The sequence below is a fragment of the Limanda limanda genome, chromosome 5 (assembly GCF_963576545.1).
Source record: "Limanda limanda chromosome 5, fLimLim1.1, whole genome shotgun sequence".
In the NCBI taxonomy this organism is placed as follows: Eukaryota; Metazoa; Chordata; class Actinopteri; order Pleuronectiformes; family Pleuronectidae; genus Limanda; species Limanda limanda.
In genome coordinates this window covers 2,292,975-2,308,695 of record NC_083640.1, presented here as the reverse complement: position 1 = coordinate 2,308,695, position 15,721 = coordinate 2,292,975, and the positions used below count along the sequence as shown (strand labels likewise).

The following is a 15,721-nucleotide window of genomic DNA, read 5'->3' as shown; positions in this document are numbered from 1 at the left end:
CCCGAGCGGAACACTTCCCGGGTTAAAACCGTCCCCGGTGGGTCTGTCCTCCCGGAGGTCCAGTCCCCCGGTGGGACATCACGGTGTCCATGCATTTGTGGACATGTCACCGGGCTCAGGGGCTTCACTTCCGGGCTGGGGTCTGATGTTCGTGCACATCTGTGATGGCCCTCCGAGGGGGGGGGGGGGTTGTGCAGCTACAGTCCGGGAGAGACAGCGATGCTAATGCTAATGCTACTTCATCTATCTGCTAAAAACATATTAATTCACCAGTTATACATTATTCATAACGAGTGGAACTGGCTCTTTAAAGCTGTTGGCTGTTACTTCTTAACGTGACGCCGTTACCCCCCTCCCCGCCCCCCTCTGCTGCTGAACGTGTGACAGTCTGACTCCCAACATCATCACGTTGTGTTATTATTATATATTGAGAATAAAAGTATTATAACTGTATCGTGTGCAGGTCTGACAACACAGAGTAGAATATGTGCAGTTTGTATTTTGACAAGTAAAGTGGAATGATGATACTGGTTGAATGGAAATAAGATTTGTTTCCAATCTAGTTTTAATAATAATAATAATAATAATAATACTCTTTATTCATTCAACACCATTCAAAATACACTTACACGCTGGATGACAAGCACAACATCAAGGGTTGAGCTTTAGGCACTAAAATTAAAGTATGGATGCTTCCACAGTCGTTTTACTTCATGCAAAGTGCAATATTCATAATAATAAATATTTGATCTAATAAATATTCGGTGTCTTTAAACAGGACCTGTTTTTGTCCGTGTTTCGAAGTGTTTGTTATGTAGTTTGTTCCAAGAATCTTTACAAAATTCATGATAATTCAACTGTAATAACACTTCAAAGAATTGTCAGTTGGCTTTGATGTCACAGTGTCAGTGGTTATTGGTTCCTTTGATGTATCCGAATGAAGGTGAAAGATTGTTACGATCTGAAAAGAAACTATAAAGAGTGTTTTTGACCTGAACAGATCTATTAGTCTGTCTGTAGTGAAAGTGATAACACCAACTACAGCCAATCAGAAGGTGATTGGGATTCTTCTCACTAAGGAATATGGGACTAATTAGATGCCTTCATGATTTTACTGCTTATTATAACTCTTATTGTGGTGTTGGACTTCTCTTGTTTGCTCATTAAAATCATCTCCTTCACTTGTGTCCACTGTAGCTGTCTGGTGTCCTTCCAGCAGTTCATTAGATGTCCACCCCCTCAGACACAGCAGGTGGTATGTCCCATCCTGGTCCTTCTCCGGGCCCCGGCCTGTCCCCAGGACCTCCCCAGGACCCATCTTGGGCCCCAGCCCGGGACCAGACCCTTCCCCAGGCTCTGTCCACAGCATGATGGGACCCAGTCCTGGACCTGGAACACCCAATGCCCCCCATGGCATGCAGGGCCAGGGCGAATACTCTCAGGACGGCATGTATCCTATGCACAAGGTACAGTTGTATGTTGCATAATGAGGAAAATAAATTTGAATTATAGAAATACCTGAATATATTTCAAGTCAAGGCCAGATCGTCTTTTCTTTTTCTAATTTATTATATTGTGTTTTTATGACAAAGTGATGATTACATGACATATTTTAGTATTTTGTTGACATCACAGATCACAAAGATAAAAATATATATATTAATATTCATAATCCATATTTAATTGTACACATTTTCTTTCCATTGTCAGCCCATGGACGGGATGAGTGAGAAGACGATGCCAGACGCGATGCACTTTGGTCAGATGAAAGGAGTGGGGATGAGATCTCTGCACAGTGGGATGGGGCCTCCACAGAGCCCCATGGACCAGCACAGCCAAGGTCTCATATGGATTTGTTTTATTAAAATTAAAAGTTGTCGGTTTTTGAAACAGGCTGATGAGAACAAAGAAGAACTCCTCAGTGGGAACTGTTCTTTTAGGCCGTGAATCCCAACCTTTGAGGGTTGTGACTCGTTAAAGAAATACTTCTTCACATGTTGATTATGTCTTCAAGCTAAAACCATACTAGCTAAATGGTCATTATTCATTCTTACAATCTTATTTGTCGTTAACAGTAAAATAATCAATCCTAATAATAACATTTTTAAACAAACAGTCACGTTTTGTTTCAGAAAAATATCTTCCGCTTTTCTAAAAACGTCTTTTTGTCTGCTGTAGGATACATGTCTCCCCATCCATCGCCCATGGGTGTCCATGAGCATTCTTCCAGCCCCATGTCGGGAGGAGGAGGAAGTGGTGGTCCCACACCCCCCCATATCCCCCCCTCCCAGTCCGGCCCCATGATGCCCATGGACCCCCAGGGAGGCATGCCCAGTATGTCCCCCATGGGCCAGCAGGCGCGAGGACCTTCTGCTTTCAACCCGGTCCAGCTGCAGCAGCTCCGAGCTCAGATCCTGGCCTACAAGATCCTGGGCCGAGGGCAACCGCTGCCTGAGAACCTCCAGCTGGCTGTTCAGGGCAAGAGGAGCTTACCCATAATGCCACAGCAGCAGCAACAGCAGCAACAGCAGCAACCGCCACCGAGTGCGAGTCCGTACAACAGGCCTCCAGGTAGGGACCTACACTTTAACTGGTTATTGACACAATGGGATTTTCTTAATTATGACAAAGACAATCATATCCGACTAACGGATCTGAACACACTAAACTCATTCCTATATTTAGGGCCCGAGCACTGACATCAAAGGTCAGGTGAGACCCTATTGAAATTGTAAGGATTATTATTATTAGGAATTTTCAATGGGCGTCGCAAAATGGCTCAACGACCCCCCCCGAGACCCCTGGAATGTGTTCACATTGACCGGTCTTCACAAAAATCGATATACAGGTGTATGATGACCAGACAAACAAAAAAGTCTGTAGGTGCAATTGGAAAAACAACAGGAAGCCTGCTATCTTGCATTTAGTGGCCATTTCGCCATATTCCACATTTTTACTTTGATACACTTGTACCAGGGCTTTCATCGGATCAACTTCAAATTGAGATGAGTGTCATCACAACAAGATGGAGATAAAAACGGACCGAGGGATTTTTTTCGTCACACTGTGTGACCGTGGCGTGGCGTCAAAGTTTGATTACACGCCATGAAAACACAATGTTCTGGCCAATAAAACACGATGTTCTGTACATACATCGACCATGAATCCTTTGATGCTGAGCCGTAAACGAACAACTCCACTCCTGCAGAGACAGTGGTCAAATATCAAAGGAATCTTTGTCTTACAAAGGTGACTTCTCTCTCTCTCGCTCAGAATTGGGACATTTCCTCAAACCGTGTAAACATTGAGGTACGGCGTAGGTGCGCATTGTCCTATCATTCTGTTTGTGATGCTAATATTAAGAAATATATATAAGATATCTGCCCATTAGTGTTGATATTATAGAGATAATGTAGTTTGTATGTTTTCATATTTATTACAATGAAGGTGACAAGTATCTAAGTAGTTTTCTGTTTCATATGAAAACCAGAGATGGATTTATTCTCAAAGAAAAGAATAAAAACACTTTTGTCTTGTTGAAAGGAATGGCCATGGCTCCTTTGGGCGGACCCCAGCTGAGTCCCTGTCCGACCCCGACCATGCAAGGACACAATCAGAGCTTAGGACCCAAGCCTTGGTCTGATGGTGAGTACAGTGAGAGGCTGTGTTCACACTGATGGGATTTCATTTTAAAACAAACAGACAAACGTCCACGTAACTCTATCAGAAATAATCTCTGTCCTGAACTCTTAGACAGGACGAGAGGACGTACGTATGTCTGACAACATTCTTTAATGCTCTCCCTAAATTACAGCTTGAAACCAAAACTCACCAAATCAAATGGAAACAATTGAACAAACACATGAAGTACGATTCAAACTTTCTGTGTGAAAACGCCCTCAGAGAAGTCGTGGTTTAGATGAAGTGACTTTGTAGTGTCAGGAAACCAGAGGAGCCGTTCTGGGTCCAGGTCTGTGAGAGGAGAGGCCAGTAATGTGTAGGTCACTGATACTTTGAAAATTAGTCTTAAAAAATGAATAAAGTGCTGATATGTGTTTAATGGAACATAAAAAACCCTGGTTTGTATTCAGTGTTTGTCAACCTGCCCCAGTGAGAGTTGACCCAGTATCTGACACTGTCTCTGGTCTCCAGGTGATAATCAAGCCAATGCCCAGAAGCACCTTACCCCTGGTTCCAGTGGACGCCCGTCCCCGGCTCCGGCTCAGGCTGTTGCCGTGCCGACTGGGCCGATGGCAGGCGGGTCAGTGGCCCCTCAGCCTCCCGGGCAGCAGCCGTCCCCCATGGTCCAGATGCAGCAGAAGCAGAACCGGATCACGCCGATCCAGAAGCCCCAAGGTTTGGACCCAGTGGGAATCCTTCAGGAGAGGGAGTACAGGTATTCAACTCATAAACAATTCATAAAATCACCTCCACTGCCTTTGAGCTGTAATCTTTAGGTGATGGAACAACATTTAAACATGTGATATTCATGATTCGATTTTATTATTCTGTTCAAAATGATTTTAATTGCTTTCATATCTCTAGATTTTTTAATTTACAACAGCGGATGATCATTTAAATTCAACACATATTTGTTGGGCTCCTAATTGTATTTTTTTCTGCAATCTTGTCTGCAATGCTTATTCTTTAATATAAACAAGTTTAATTTCCTAGCATAACGGCAAACACGTGCCGATACCATCATGTCTGGTAAACGCTGGATGATTTTATCTACCAACCAATAAATCGACTGAGATCTACTTCACATCCCTCAGATCTGTGCTGAATAAAGAGATGTGCAGTTGTAGAAAAGGGCATATTTCACAGTTCACATTTGAAGTCGTTACGTGAGTGAAGATCGTAGCTGGAGATATCACACACACAAACATGCTGGAGGCGGAGAGAGAGAGAGAGAGAGAGAGAGCTGGGTGTTAAACCTCTTTGGTGCAGAAGCTTGAGCTTAACATTGATTTTCTTCAGATTTGACCCGTGAAGGAGGTTTTTACAGAAAATCGACTCAGGGTCCTGACACTAAAGATTTCCTGCAGAATTTGAAAAGGGCTCAACTTCCTCGTCTTACCTGTGCACTTCCCATCGTGAAGAGCATTTTGTGTGAAGTACAAACACTTCCCCAGCTCCCTGGGAGATTACTCTCTGTAGCATCCTCTGAAAAACAGAGACGGCGCCGTAAGGTTTGTTTTTCTTCAGGAAACTTCAAGGCTCTTGTTGCGATAGAATCTTCTTCGTGGTTTCAGATCTGCTCTGACAGACAGAAGAGGTGAAGAAGAACAAGAGCTGACCTCTCTTCACCTTGTCTGCCCAATTATAGCGACTCAGCAAACACTATCTCGTTAAACTGTCGGGAAAAAAACAAACCATGGGTAGTGCTCATACATACTTAATCATTTATTGATACCTGAGACACCAAAGAAGTTGTAGCTCAAAACTAATAATATCCGAGTTTATACGTCTTTACGAGCGGATCCTTTGGGTTGTTATGACAGAGTTTCTCTGGAAAGACTTGTTTTCCTCAGTAAAACTTTCTATAAAGCTCACACCAGGTTCCTGCACCAAAGAAGTTAGGAAACAGAAACGTAAGAACTGTCCTCAATAAACTCTCACTCCTCCAGTATTTAAAAACAAGTTCTGGGTGAATGATCAAAGAAAGATAATTATTTTGCTCATATAAATTAATTTCATCCTGATAATGTATGATGTTCTGAACTTCTATTTGCAACTGATTCTAATTTCCTATTTTATAGTCAACTGGGCCAACATGTGGCATTTTAACAGATCAATAAGTCATTTTGTGTTCACAGCATACCATGTAAAAATCTACTGATTCAAATGAAAGCATTAAAGTTATATCACGTTATTTATAATGTCTGTTATGATAAAAAAACTAGTTCTAAAAAGTCGCTTTGACCAGAGGAAAATGTCAATTTTATTGACTAAGCAATCAAGCAAAGATTAACTTATAATAATGAACTGCAAGTCTATTAATCCCAGTGAAGTTGACTCCATGTTCGTGCTGATGTTCTTCAGATTACAGGCTCGGATTGCTCATCGGATCCAGGAGCTGGAGAGTCTGCCAGGCTCGCTGCCTCCGGACCTGAGGAACAAAGCCACCGTGGAGCTCAAAGCTCTGCGCCTGCTCAACTTTCAGCGACAGGTACACGACCGGCTTCAACACTCCTGCACCTGAGGGCAGCACTTTCACTGTGGACTCTTCCTCATTTACAGAAATATGGTCACAGATTCCCTTCGAAAAGTTCAAACTTCGTTGGGCCGTGTGTCTCTCAATAAGTTTCCGAGAAACTTGAAATATTCTGTTCTCTGAGATTCTTAAGTGACCAAATCTGTGACAGTGCGGCTCAAAAGTGTGATAATCTGACCAACAATGACCCTATTTTCTTATTAATAAACCACATTTCACACATCCACATTCCCTAACTGTGGAAGATAAGGAAACACATGAGTTGTGGCGATTGTCTTGTTATATTAATTGGCGATTGTAAATGTTACAAAATAGAATAATGCAGATAAAAGAAATAAGTCATTTAATATCAGTCGGATTGCATTTGTCTTTATCTTCCTTTTTTTCCCCTGAAATTCACATCAATGACATATTAAAAATGTATTAAGGAAAATAATGAAAAAGGTCATGTCATGAGGAAAGTTAACTTTTCATTCTTAAGTTTCAACACTGTGACTAAACATAGAAATAACTTCTGACGTGTAAACTTTTTATTTATCTCCAGCTGAGGCAGGATGTGGTGGCGTGCATGAGGCGAGACACCACCCTGGAGACCGCCCTCAACTCGAAGGCGTACAGACGCAGCAAGAGGCAGACGCTGAGGGAGGCTCGCATGACCGAGAAGCTGGAGAAGCAGCAGAAGCTCGAGCAGGAGAAGAAGCGCAGGCAGAAGCATCAGGTGACCAGCTCATAGAGAGAGCAGTGTCAGGGCTGATTTCAGGGTTTAGAATCAAAGTGATCCTGTGTGGTCGTCTGATGGAACCACGTCAGCAGCAGAACTGTTTCCTCAACACGCCACGTTGCACACATTTGAAAATGAATCCCCTTTAAAAACAAGTGCTTTCAAAACAAATTAGATTGTGACACAAAATACAGATGTCATCACTTCAGATTGAGAAGAGAAAACTTTGAAACGGGACATTTCTTGTCAAGGGCGTCGACACCTTCATCAATCCGTCCAACAAGGCATCAATCAGTGCCTGTGAACCGACATGTTCCATCTCAAGTGAAATACAAAGTGAAGTCTGGTATTACAGCACATAACTGTATTTGATAATGATGTTATGGATTATTTTTGGACATTTCTATGCTTTTATATGATCTCTCCAGTGAAGGATGGACAGGGAAAAAGGTGGAAAGTTGCAGAATGATGCACAGTAACCTACCCAGATGCTTATGTTAAAGATGTTTTTCATACTTCAACAACTTGTACGTCTTGTCTTCTCAGGAATATCTCAACAGTATCCTTCAGCATGCCAAGGACTTCAAGGAGTACCACCGCTCCGTGACCGCTAAGGTCCAGAAAGCCACCAGGGCCGTCATGAACTGGCACACCAACACCGAGCGGGAGCAGAAGAAGGAGACGGAGAGAATCGAGAAGGAGAGGATGAGGAGGCTCATGGTGAGAACCGGAAAAACAGAAACAAATCTCATCAGCACTGTTGGAAACTCCCTGATAATAACAAGTTCTTCTGTCAACATCTCCCTCTCAGGCAGAAGATGAGGAAGGCTACAGAAAACTCATCGACCAGAAGAAAGACAAGCGTCTGGCCTACTTGCTGCAGCAGACGGATGAATACGTGGCCAACCTCACCACGCTGGTGTATGAACACAAAGCTGCCCAGGCCGCCAAGGACAAGAAGAAGAAGAAGAAGAAGCCGAAGAAGGTAGGAAGGGAAATGTACAAGTGGAGGTTCTGTGATGAGCGAACTTCACATTGTCTCACCATGTCTCTCAGTACTCTGTGGCTGCTTGACTCTAACTCATCCCTAAACCCATTCTCTCCCACAGAAGATATAAAAAAAGACCACAAATAGATTTAGATTCAGTCGATCCTTGACCTATTTAACTCGTCTTTCTCATCTCACGGTTCATTATTGTGTTTACGTCGAGCATCCTCCGCAGTGACAATGAGGTGATTGCCAAAGGTCTCACGCTCAAAGTGACATTAGCTCAGAATTCACGGCAGCTCACACAATTTCATACACACACTTCAGTGAGAGACGCAGAACAAATCAACAAAGTCCTCTGGTGTCGTCACAGAACAACACCTGCTCAATCCAACACATCCGCCACGCTGACGCTAGCCAATCAGAAACCCTGGTTTTCAACCACGTGCTCTGCTCTCTCACGTAACTGTGTAATGATGAATCTGGGAATAGCATCTAAGAAAGTCTCAACACTAAAGGTAAACACGGAGTAATTTAGATAATGAGTTAATAGTCCTGTTGGAGAGCTCTTCCTCTCTGACCACTGCAAACAGAGTAATGGATCAAAATTGTGCCGTTAAAAGCCAGCAGCCCCATCACAGAGCCGCTATTACTGAGACACTGGAGGGATCTTTACCTTGAAAATACCATGTTGGGCTGTGATCACAGCACTCAGAGTGTGGCGGCTGAATGGGTCTATGTGTTTGATGTGTAGAAGGTGGATGGAGATGGTGAAGGCACCAGCGCCATTGGACCTGATGGAGAGGTAAGCTGCTGCAGAGGTGAACTGTGTTGTTGTATGTTCTGGTTGTTTAATATCATTTAGCATCTGGTATCGAGGTTACATTCTCTGGAACATCGGTTTGTGGCTGCAAACAGGGAAGTTCTGTTTTCACCTCGGCCCATTTGTTTGCTGGTTCGTTTGTCAGTAAGCAAGGTTACACTCAAACTACTACAATAATAGTAGTTTTACTGTGGATGCAGAACATTTCATATATCCATACATTTTAACGTTACATCTGAAGTATGCCCTCCACTGAGTGACGTTCTCTGTGGTTTTGAGATGTAGAAACATTGTGGAACCTGTTGAAGAAAACTTGCTCCATATATAGATGTAGCAGGCTCATTCTGAACTAAAGAAAACTCAAGCTTTCATAGTTTTACGTGACCTTACACATTTAAAACATAACTATCTACATTATATTCAACTTCTGCTGATAGATTTCTCTATTTCCTACTCACTGGTTCTTTAAGGCAGCTTTACTCGACACTCCTATAATACCAGGGTATAAAAACAGTGAAAAGGTTTTTTCTGCAGCTTCCCTTCGGCTTCACAGAGCTTTACATCTAGTTTCAGCTGATTGTTTGGCAGTCCAGCCCACGACCTTCCACTTCAGCTGTTGAGCTCAGAGAAAGCTCTGATAAGCTTCTGTCCTCGACCTGCTCAGCATCAAGAAGCTGAGCAGGTCTGCGTGTGCATCAGAGAACATCCTGCTCGTCTAAGTTTGACTCTACGTGCAGGTTCCAAGACTGTTATGTTTACCTACATATTTATACATTTAATAAAAATTGTGGTTTTCAAACCAGCCTTTATGTATTTAATCAGAAACACATTGAAGTGTGAAGTATCACTTTAAGGGTTTTCCCCAAGTTTCACATTCAAATGTAAAATTACTATAATTTAGTACCTTTTCCTCTTGAGGATGTGTCAACTTCAAAGCAAAACTTGTTCCAGTGATATTTATTGCTTTCACTCAAACACCCAAACTCTCATCATTCTCATTATGTGCTCAGACACTTCAGATTGGACAAACATGAATTACTCTTTCAGAGACATAACAGGACTCGGGGTGATTCTACATCTTGTAAATAATGATACAAACAGAAATCCACCGTGTTTCTCGTTTTTCACAGCTTTTATTTTGCACTCGCCGCCTCCTTCTCCTGTCAGAAGGAGATTTGCCTTCAAGGCCAATTTGGTTAGAGACCAAAAATCTGTGCTTGTTTAGTTTAAAAGGCTTCAGACGTCCCGAATGGTGGATTGTGTTGAAGAGGGAGAAGACTGGTTCCGAACTGGGATTTATTATCCTTCCTTTTCCCCCTTGTACATATTAAGTAGATGAATCAGTGAAGCAAAGACAAAACTCAAATTAATGTCAGTAATTATCTACACAGTTTATTTTCTTTTTCATTAGACGTGTTTGAATTTAAGGAAACGCACACTTACAGACATCCTCATCCAGAGAAGCAAGGTTATGCAAGTAATTGATTTGCTGTAATAATTATGTCATTTATGGGGGAAATCTGACCTTGTGCCTTAATTTGTTTATGTCAATTTGCATTAATATTAAGTGCAGCCATGATAACTTGTGTTTGCTGTTGAAGTGAAGCTATTGAGGTTCAGTTTGATCACTGCTCTGTTTGCTCTGCAGCCCATGGACGAGAGCAGCCAGATGAGTGAGCTGCCCGTCAAGGTGATTCAGACGGAGACGGGGAAAGTTCTGCAGGGAACCGACGCTCCCAAGTCCAGTCAGCTGGAGGCCTGGCTGGAGATGAACCCTGGGTGAGGAGGCTCGAGGTTCCACAGTCGGCTCATGATGTTATTCTTTGTCTTTTCTGCTGGTTACTCCGGTTTTGTCCCTTCCTTTGTTTCCCGAAGTATTAATGCAGTCAGTTGCTGTCGCCCAGGTGAACGTGTAGAAAACACTTCATAAAGGTTACTGGGGAATTGAAATTAAGCTGCCTATTAAGAAGCATGACCCAGTAGTTTAAAGGAACACCTTCAAAATTCAAGATTCAAGATTTGTATTATCAAATGCACAACAATAACATAAAGCAGTCGCTGGCAATGAAAAGCTTGAGTCACAGGCTCTCCTCTAGCAATGCTCAAGAATTACAACCAAAAATATAAAATAGAAATAGTATAAAATAAAAATGTATATATCCAATATAATATATATATACAGCTCAAGAGAAAAATAGAACAACAATATTCTAATTGTGTGCAATAGTGCAAATGTGCCACGGTGCTGGTTTGGTGGAGTTATTGCAGTTCAGAGGAGTTTAAAAGTCCTATGGTCTGGACCTTGCAGCGTTTGAACTGTTGCAAACCACCTGTTGCCTTCGTTCCCCCAAGAATCCGGGAAACTCAGATTCAGAAGCGACTCCTGAGCACCGCCAAAGTTTTGGTTTCAGTAATTTGCCCCCAAAGCTGAACCCTTGACTGTTGCTACACTTTAAGTTATTACTGCTTTTTGCTTTTAAATGATGTCGCATCTGTTAAGGTCGAGTGAGGATTCAATTCCTGCAAATGTTATAAAATCCCTCCCCTTCATTTGGTCGGGGGCCACGGCCGGATAAGTTCTACTGAAGATGAACAAGAACAGAATTTAATGAGCCTATTATAACGCCCTTTGTACTTTTCTTATTTCCCTCTCCTGAACACCAGGTATGAAGTCGCCCCGCGGTCAGACAGCGAGGAGAGCGAGTCCGAGTTCGAGGAGGAGGTCAGTGGCTTTATTAATAATGCATTTCAACAGTGGAGGATATGAGATCATGCTCCCTCGCCTACAACTCTTCAAATCACTAAAATGTGATTCAATGTTATTCAGAGTCAGATGAACTGTACATGCAGACATCACAGTCCACCAGGGGGCTGTAGCTGTACACCTCAGTGATGCTGCTGCTGAGGATTTAGTTCTATCCCCAGCGGATCTTCTCCTGTGACATCTTCTGTTGTGATCATATTAAGAATCCACTCATGTTTTATCAACTTGGTCTTCATAAGGAGGAAGAGGAGGGAACTAAGGCAGAACCAGAGGAGCAGAAGATAATCGATCCCCATGGAAACGTGGTGACTGTGAAAGTTGCCAAGCACATCATTGAGTATGAAATTCATTTCTCCTTTTTTTGTTTTTACCTCAATGGAATTTAAGGGAATAAGAGAATGAATATATCATCCAACTCTTGCAGTATTTGAAGATTTGAGCTTTCTGATGTATCATGAGGTATTTTTTTTACCTCCAAGTTGTTTTGTCTGTTTGAAATTTTAATCTCAGCTACACACACCTGCAAAGTTTCCTGAATGTGTCTTTTATTGTTGTGATGCTATCATGGCTACACAATCTGACAGACAGATATAACCCTGTCAATCAATCAATCAATCAATCAATCAATCAATCAATCAATCAATCAATCAATCAATCAGACTTCAAAGCACAACAATAAAAACTCTGCCCCTCTGCCCGACCACTTATAACTTGAAGTGAGATGAAAATATTTTCTAATAAGTCTTATAAATTTGATTTGGAGACACCAAAGGCAGTTACACAAAGAAAGATACAAAGATAAAGATAAAAACAAAGAAATAAGATAAAATCAAAAAATGCTAGAAAAGTGGATTCGGTGAAATAGAAGTAAAAAGTAGTGTCTGTTAAACAGGTTATTCAAAGTTACATAAAACTGCTTCTGTGGAAGTTCAGCTGCAGGACGTGTCTCCACGATTACATTTGACCATATTCTCACACACACACATCGGTGAAACATCTCTATTGTATAAAACAATATGGAAGTTAATATTTAACATTTAACTATCATTGATGTAGTCCTACATTCAAACTCACCCAACTGTGAAAACATGTATCTTATACACAGAATACAAATCTGTATCATAAGCTGCTTCACATCCCTCAGCCAGTGAACCTGTGAGGTTCAGGTTCTTCTGGTTCTTCAGGTTCTTCAGGTTCTCCAGGTTCTTCAGGTTCTTCAGGTTATCTGCCACTGCTGCAACTTTACCACAATATTTATTCCTCTGTGAGAAATTAGCAAACAACAATAGATGTATTGTAGAAGGACAGTTCCAGAAGAGCTGGGTTTATTGAAGCATGAAAGAACGAGAGTGTTGTGAAAACTGCAGAGGAGAGCAGAGGAGAGACGATTAGGTTTGTCAAATGTTTTCTTTATTGCAGTCGCTCTATTAATTTGTTATTGCACCAAAACTTTAAATTATGCTAAATGAGAATAAATAACCTCCTGCGGGCTCATTTATGTTAAAATGTTTTTGCAGCTCCAGACAGATATTCTCTTCTTCTCACAAGCTAGATGAAAAGCAATCTCTTCAGATGTTAGTGAGGTGCAACCAGAGGGAAGGGGGGGGGGCACTTAGTGAGGGGCTCAGGTTGATCTTCAGTCTCTGCTCCAGATACAGTGGAGCTCTGAAGCCGATCATTAAAGAGAGCGACAGGGGTTTAACATTGACTCACTCTCTCTCTCTCTCCTCTCCCCCCCCAACCACCACTGGTTCAGGTCTGCCAAGCAGGATGTGGATGATGAGTACAGTGTTCCCACCGGACAGACCAGCACCCAGTCCTACTACGGGGTGGCCCACGCTGTCATCGAGAGGGTGGAGAAGCAGTCGTCGCTGCTGATCAACGGGTTGCTCAAGCACTACCAGGTACACACACACACACACACACACACACACATACACAATGTAGACATAATGTCTTCAGGAATCAAGACAAAGTACCTGGCATTGGGGTTCTTCCATCTTGCAGCGATGATTTCATGAGGAGCAAGAGTCTGTGCAGAAGTAATTATGAAGTGGGGCTGAACCAACCGCCAGCCAGTCTCAGCTGCTAATCATGAAGTTTCACCCCATTCTCATATCTTATTACACTAATAACTAGGGTTGCAAAATTCCGGGAATATTCAAAGTTGGAAACTTTCCATGGGAATTAACGGGAATATACGGGAATTAACGGGAATAAATGGGAATATACGGGAATAAACTGGAAATGTTGTAGGTAATTTATACTAACTGTATTTACCTTGACATAAATATAAACATTTTGTTGTGTCATAGGCTGATTTGAGCCCTGAGGAAACTTTGGGCTCTTGACTATATGCTTCTGCATCGTTGTGTCATTCTTAACATAGGTCTTTGCACAGTATTTGCAAATGTACACAGCCTTTCCTTCTACATTGGATGAGGTGAAATGTCTCCACACATGAGAGAGTGCACGTGGCATTGTTCTGTAGAATAAGATGAGAAAAAAGTTTGTACAAACACACTAATGCAATGCCAGAGATATAAATAGTTAGCCAAACAATTGGAATCGTCTGTAAACATATTTTACAATTGATGGATAAATGAATGGAAATAGTCTAGATGAACAGATGAACAATCCTCAATCAGCATGCTAATATATTTTCCCAGTAATATCATGGAAACTTACCTGACTAGTCCTTCACTCTACAGCAGGCCTCAATAGCCCTGCTGTAGAGTGAAGCATGCTGGGAGTTATCTGTGCATGTGATGGAAGAATGACCAGTGGAGGGTTGAAACTCAACGTTCCATACATCTTTAAAACAGAGTTTTGAATGATGTTTTTATTGCTCAGCGTTTAATTTGCGTAGTTTTTTTTTTTTTTCAAAATTCCCAAAATTCCCGAGCTAAACTTCCCGGAAATTTACCGGAAACTTTCCTCCCCTTTGCAACCCTACTAATAACAACCAAACACTTGACCCGGACCCGTCTGTTAACATGGATGAGGCCGGGTTCATGACCCACACAGCTCTCAGCCAACAGGGGGCGAACAAGATGCTGTGGCAGTGTGGCTTCGCCTTTGGGAAGCTGTGATCATGTCGTCCATCTTAAAATACATTTTATGACATGCACACACACACACACACACACACACACACACACACACACACACACACACACACACACACACACACGCACACACACACACACACACTCTCTACCTGCAGTAGCTCTTATTTTGTCTACCTTTGCCGGAGCTCTGTGCTTGTTGTTATTTTACATTTTTTATTTTTCATCCACTATCTTTTAAATTAGTTTCCAATTTAATGTTTATGACCAATTCACAGAAGCGCCTGTTTACTACCAGAAGCAACCACCTTCACATTTTCAGTTTTTTACTTCTTATTTGTTATTGTGGGTCCAAGCGCACAACTCATGAATAGAAAAAAGAAAATTGGGTCTTTCATCAAAACTAGGAGGAGGATTTCTGTAAAATGGCAGCTGCAATTTGACGCATGACAGTGAATTAGACAAACAGAACAGAAGTGACTGTGATGGAAAACCTGAAGTGAATTTAAATCAGTCTAGTTTCCATTCAGGAGAGAAAACCTACAGAACATTGTTGCTGGACCTCAGAACCTTCTGCATGTTCTCCAGGGTCACGACAGCTGTCAAACTGGTTTCTGAGGTGTTTCTATCACCGGCTGGGTTTTTCATTTCGTCGTTCTTCTTCTTAAATGTGTTTTGACCTCATGGTCCAGCCTGAACTTTGGCTGGAGACAGAAGAGCTTTCTGACCATTCGACACCATGATGCACGGAGGGTGGAACCAATCACAACTGCTGCCAGGCAACTCAACGCTCAATCATCTTAGTGGAGCTTAAAGAGCGTCTTTAAGTCGGCCACATCGGTTTTCAGCACGACATTATAAAGTCATCTCTGCTGTAGCAGTGAAAGATAGATGAGCAGAGATAGTGAGCCGGCGCTCGGCTGCTGCTGCTGCTCTCGCTTTCTCTCTTCCAATCAGGGTTCGCCTCTGAGTCACTGTGTGCCGGTCTCTAAAGGAGATATGGTGGCAGCTCCTGGGGGTTAATTGGACATATTTCAGCCTTAAAATAATTGGATCAAGTGTCTGCAGCAACAACAGGAATCTGTGAGATTTTGAGATGTGCGTTTTGTTAACTATGCAGTTAATTAATTGGTTGTATCG

The 15,721-nt window shown here is 42.2% G+C and overlaps 1 protein-coding gene across 1 annotated transcript in view; it reads left to right on the top strand.

The window, feature by feature from the left end:
• The window catches only part of smarca2 (SWI/SNF related, matrix associated, actin dependent regulator of chromatin, subfamily a, member 2), a 57,385-nt gene that overhangs the window by 245 nt on the left and 41,419 nt on the right, over window positions 1–15,721 (top strand). The window contains 15 exon segments of the mRNA XM_061071184.1: window positions 1,198–1,302; window positions 1,305–1,466; window positions 1,711–1,840; window positions 2,179–2,571; window positions 3,544–3,645; window positions 4,153–4,396; window positions 6,046–6,172; window positions 6,762–6,935; window positions 7,485–7,658; window positions 7,750–7,923; window positions 8,681–8,731; window positions 10,398–10,528; window positions 11,414–11,471; window positions 11,753–11,850; window positions 13,270–13,417. Of these exon segments, the coding sequence (XP_060927167.1) occupies window positions 1,228–1,302; window positions 1,305–1,466; window positions 1,711–1,840; window positions 2,179–2,571; window positions 3,544–3,645; window positions 4,153–4,396; window positions 6,046–6,172; window positions 6,762–6,935; window positions 7,485–7,658; window positions 7,750–7,923; window positions 8,681–8,731; window positions 10,398–10,528; window positions 11,414–11,471; window positions 11,753–11,850; window positions 13,270–13,417 (2,241 nt within the window). The 5' untranslated portion in view covers window positions 1,198–1,227.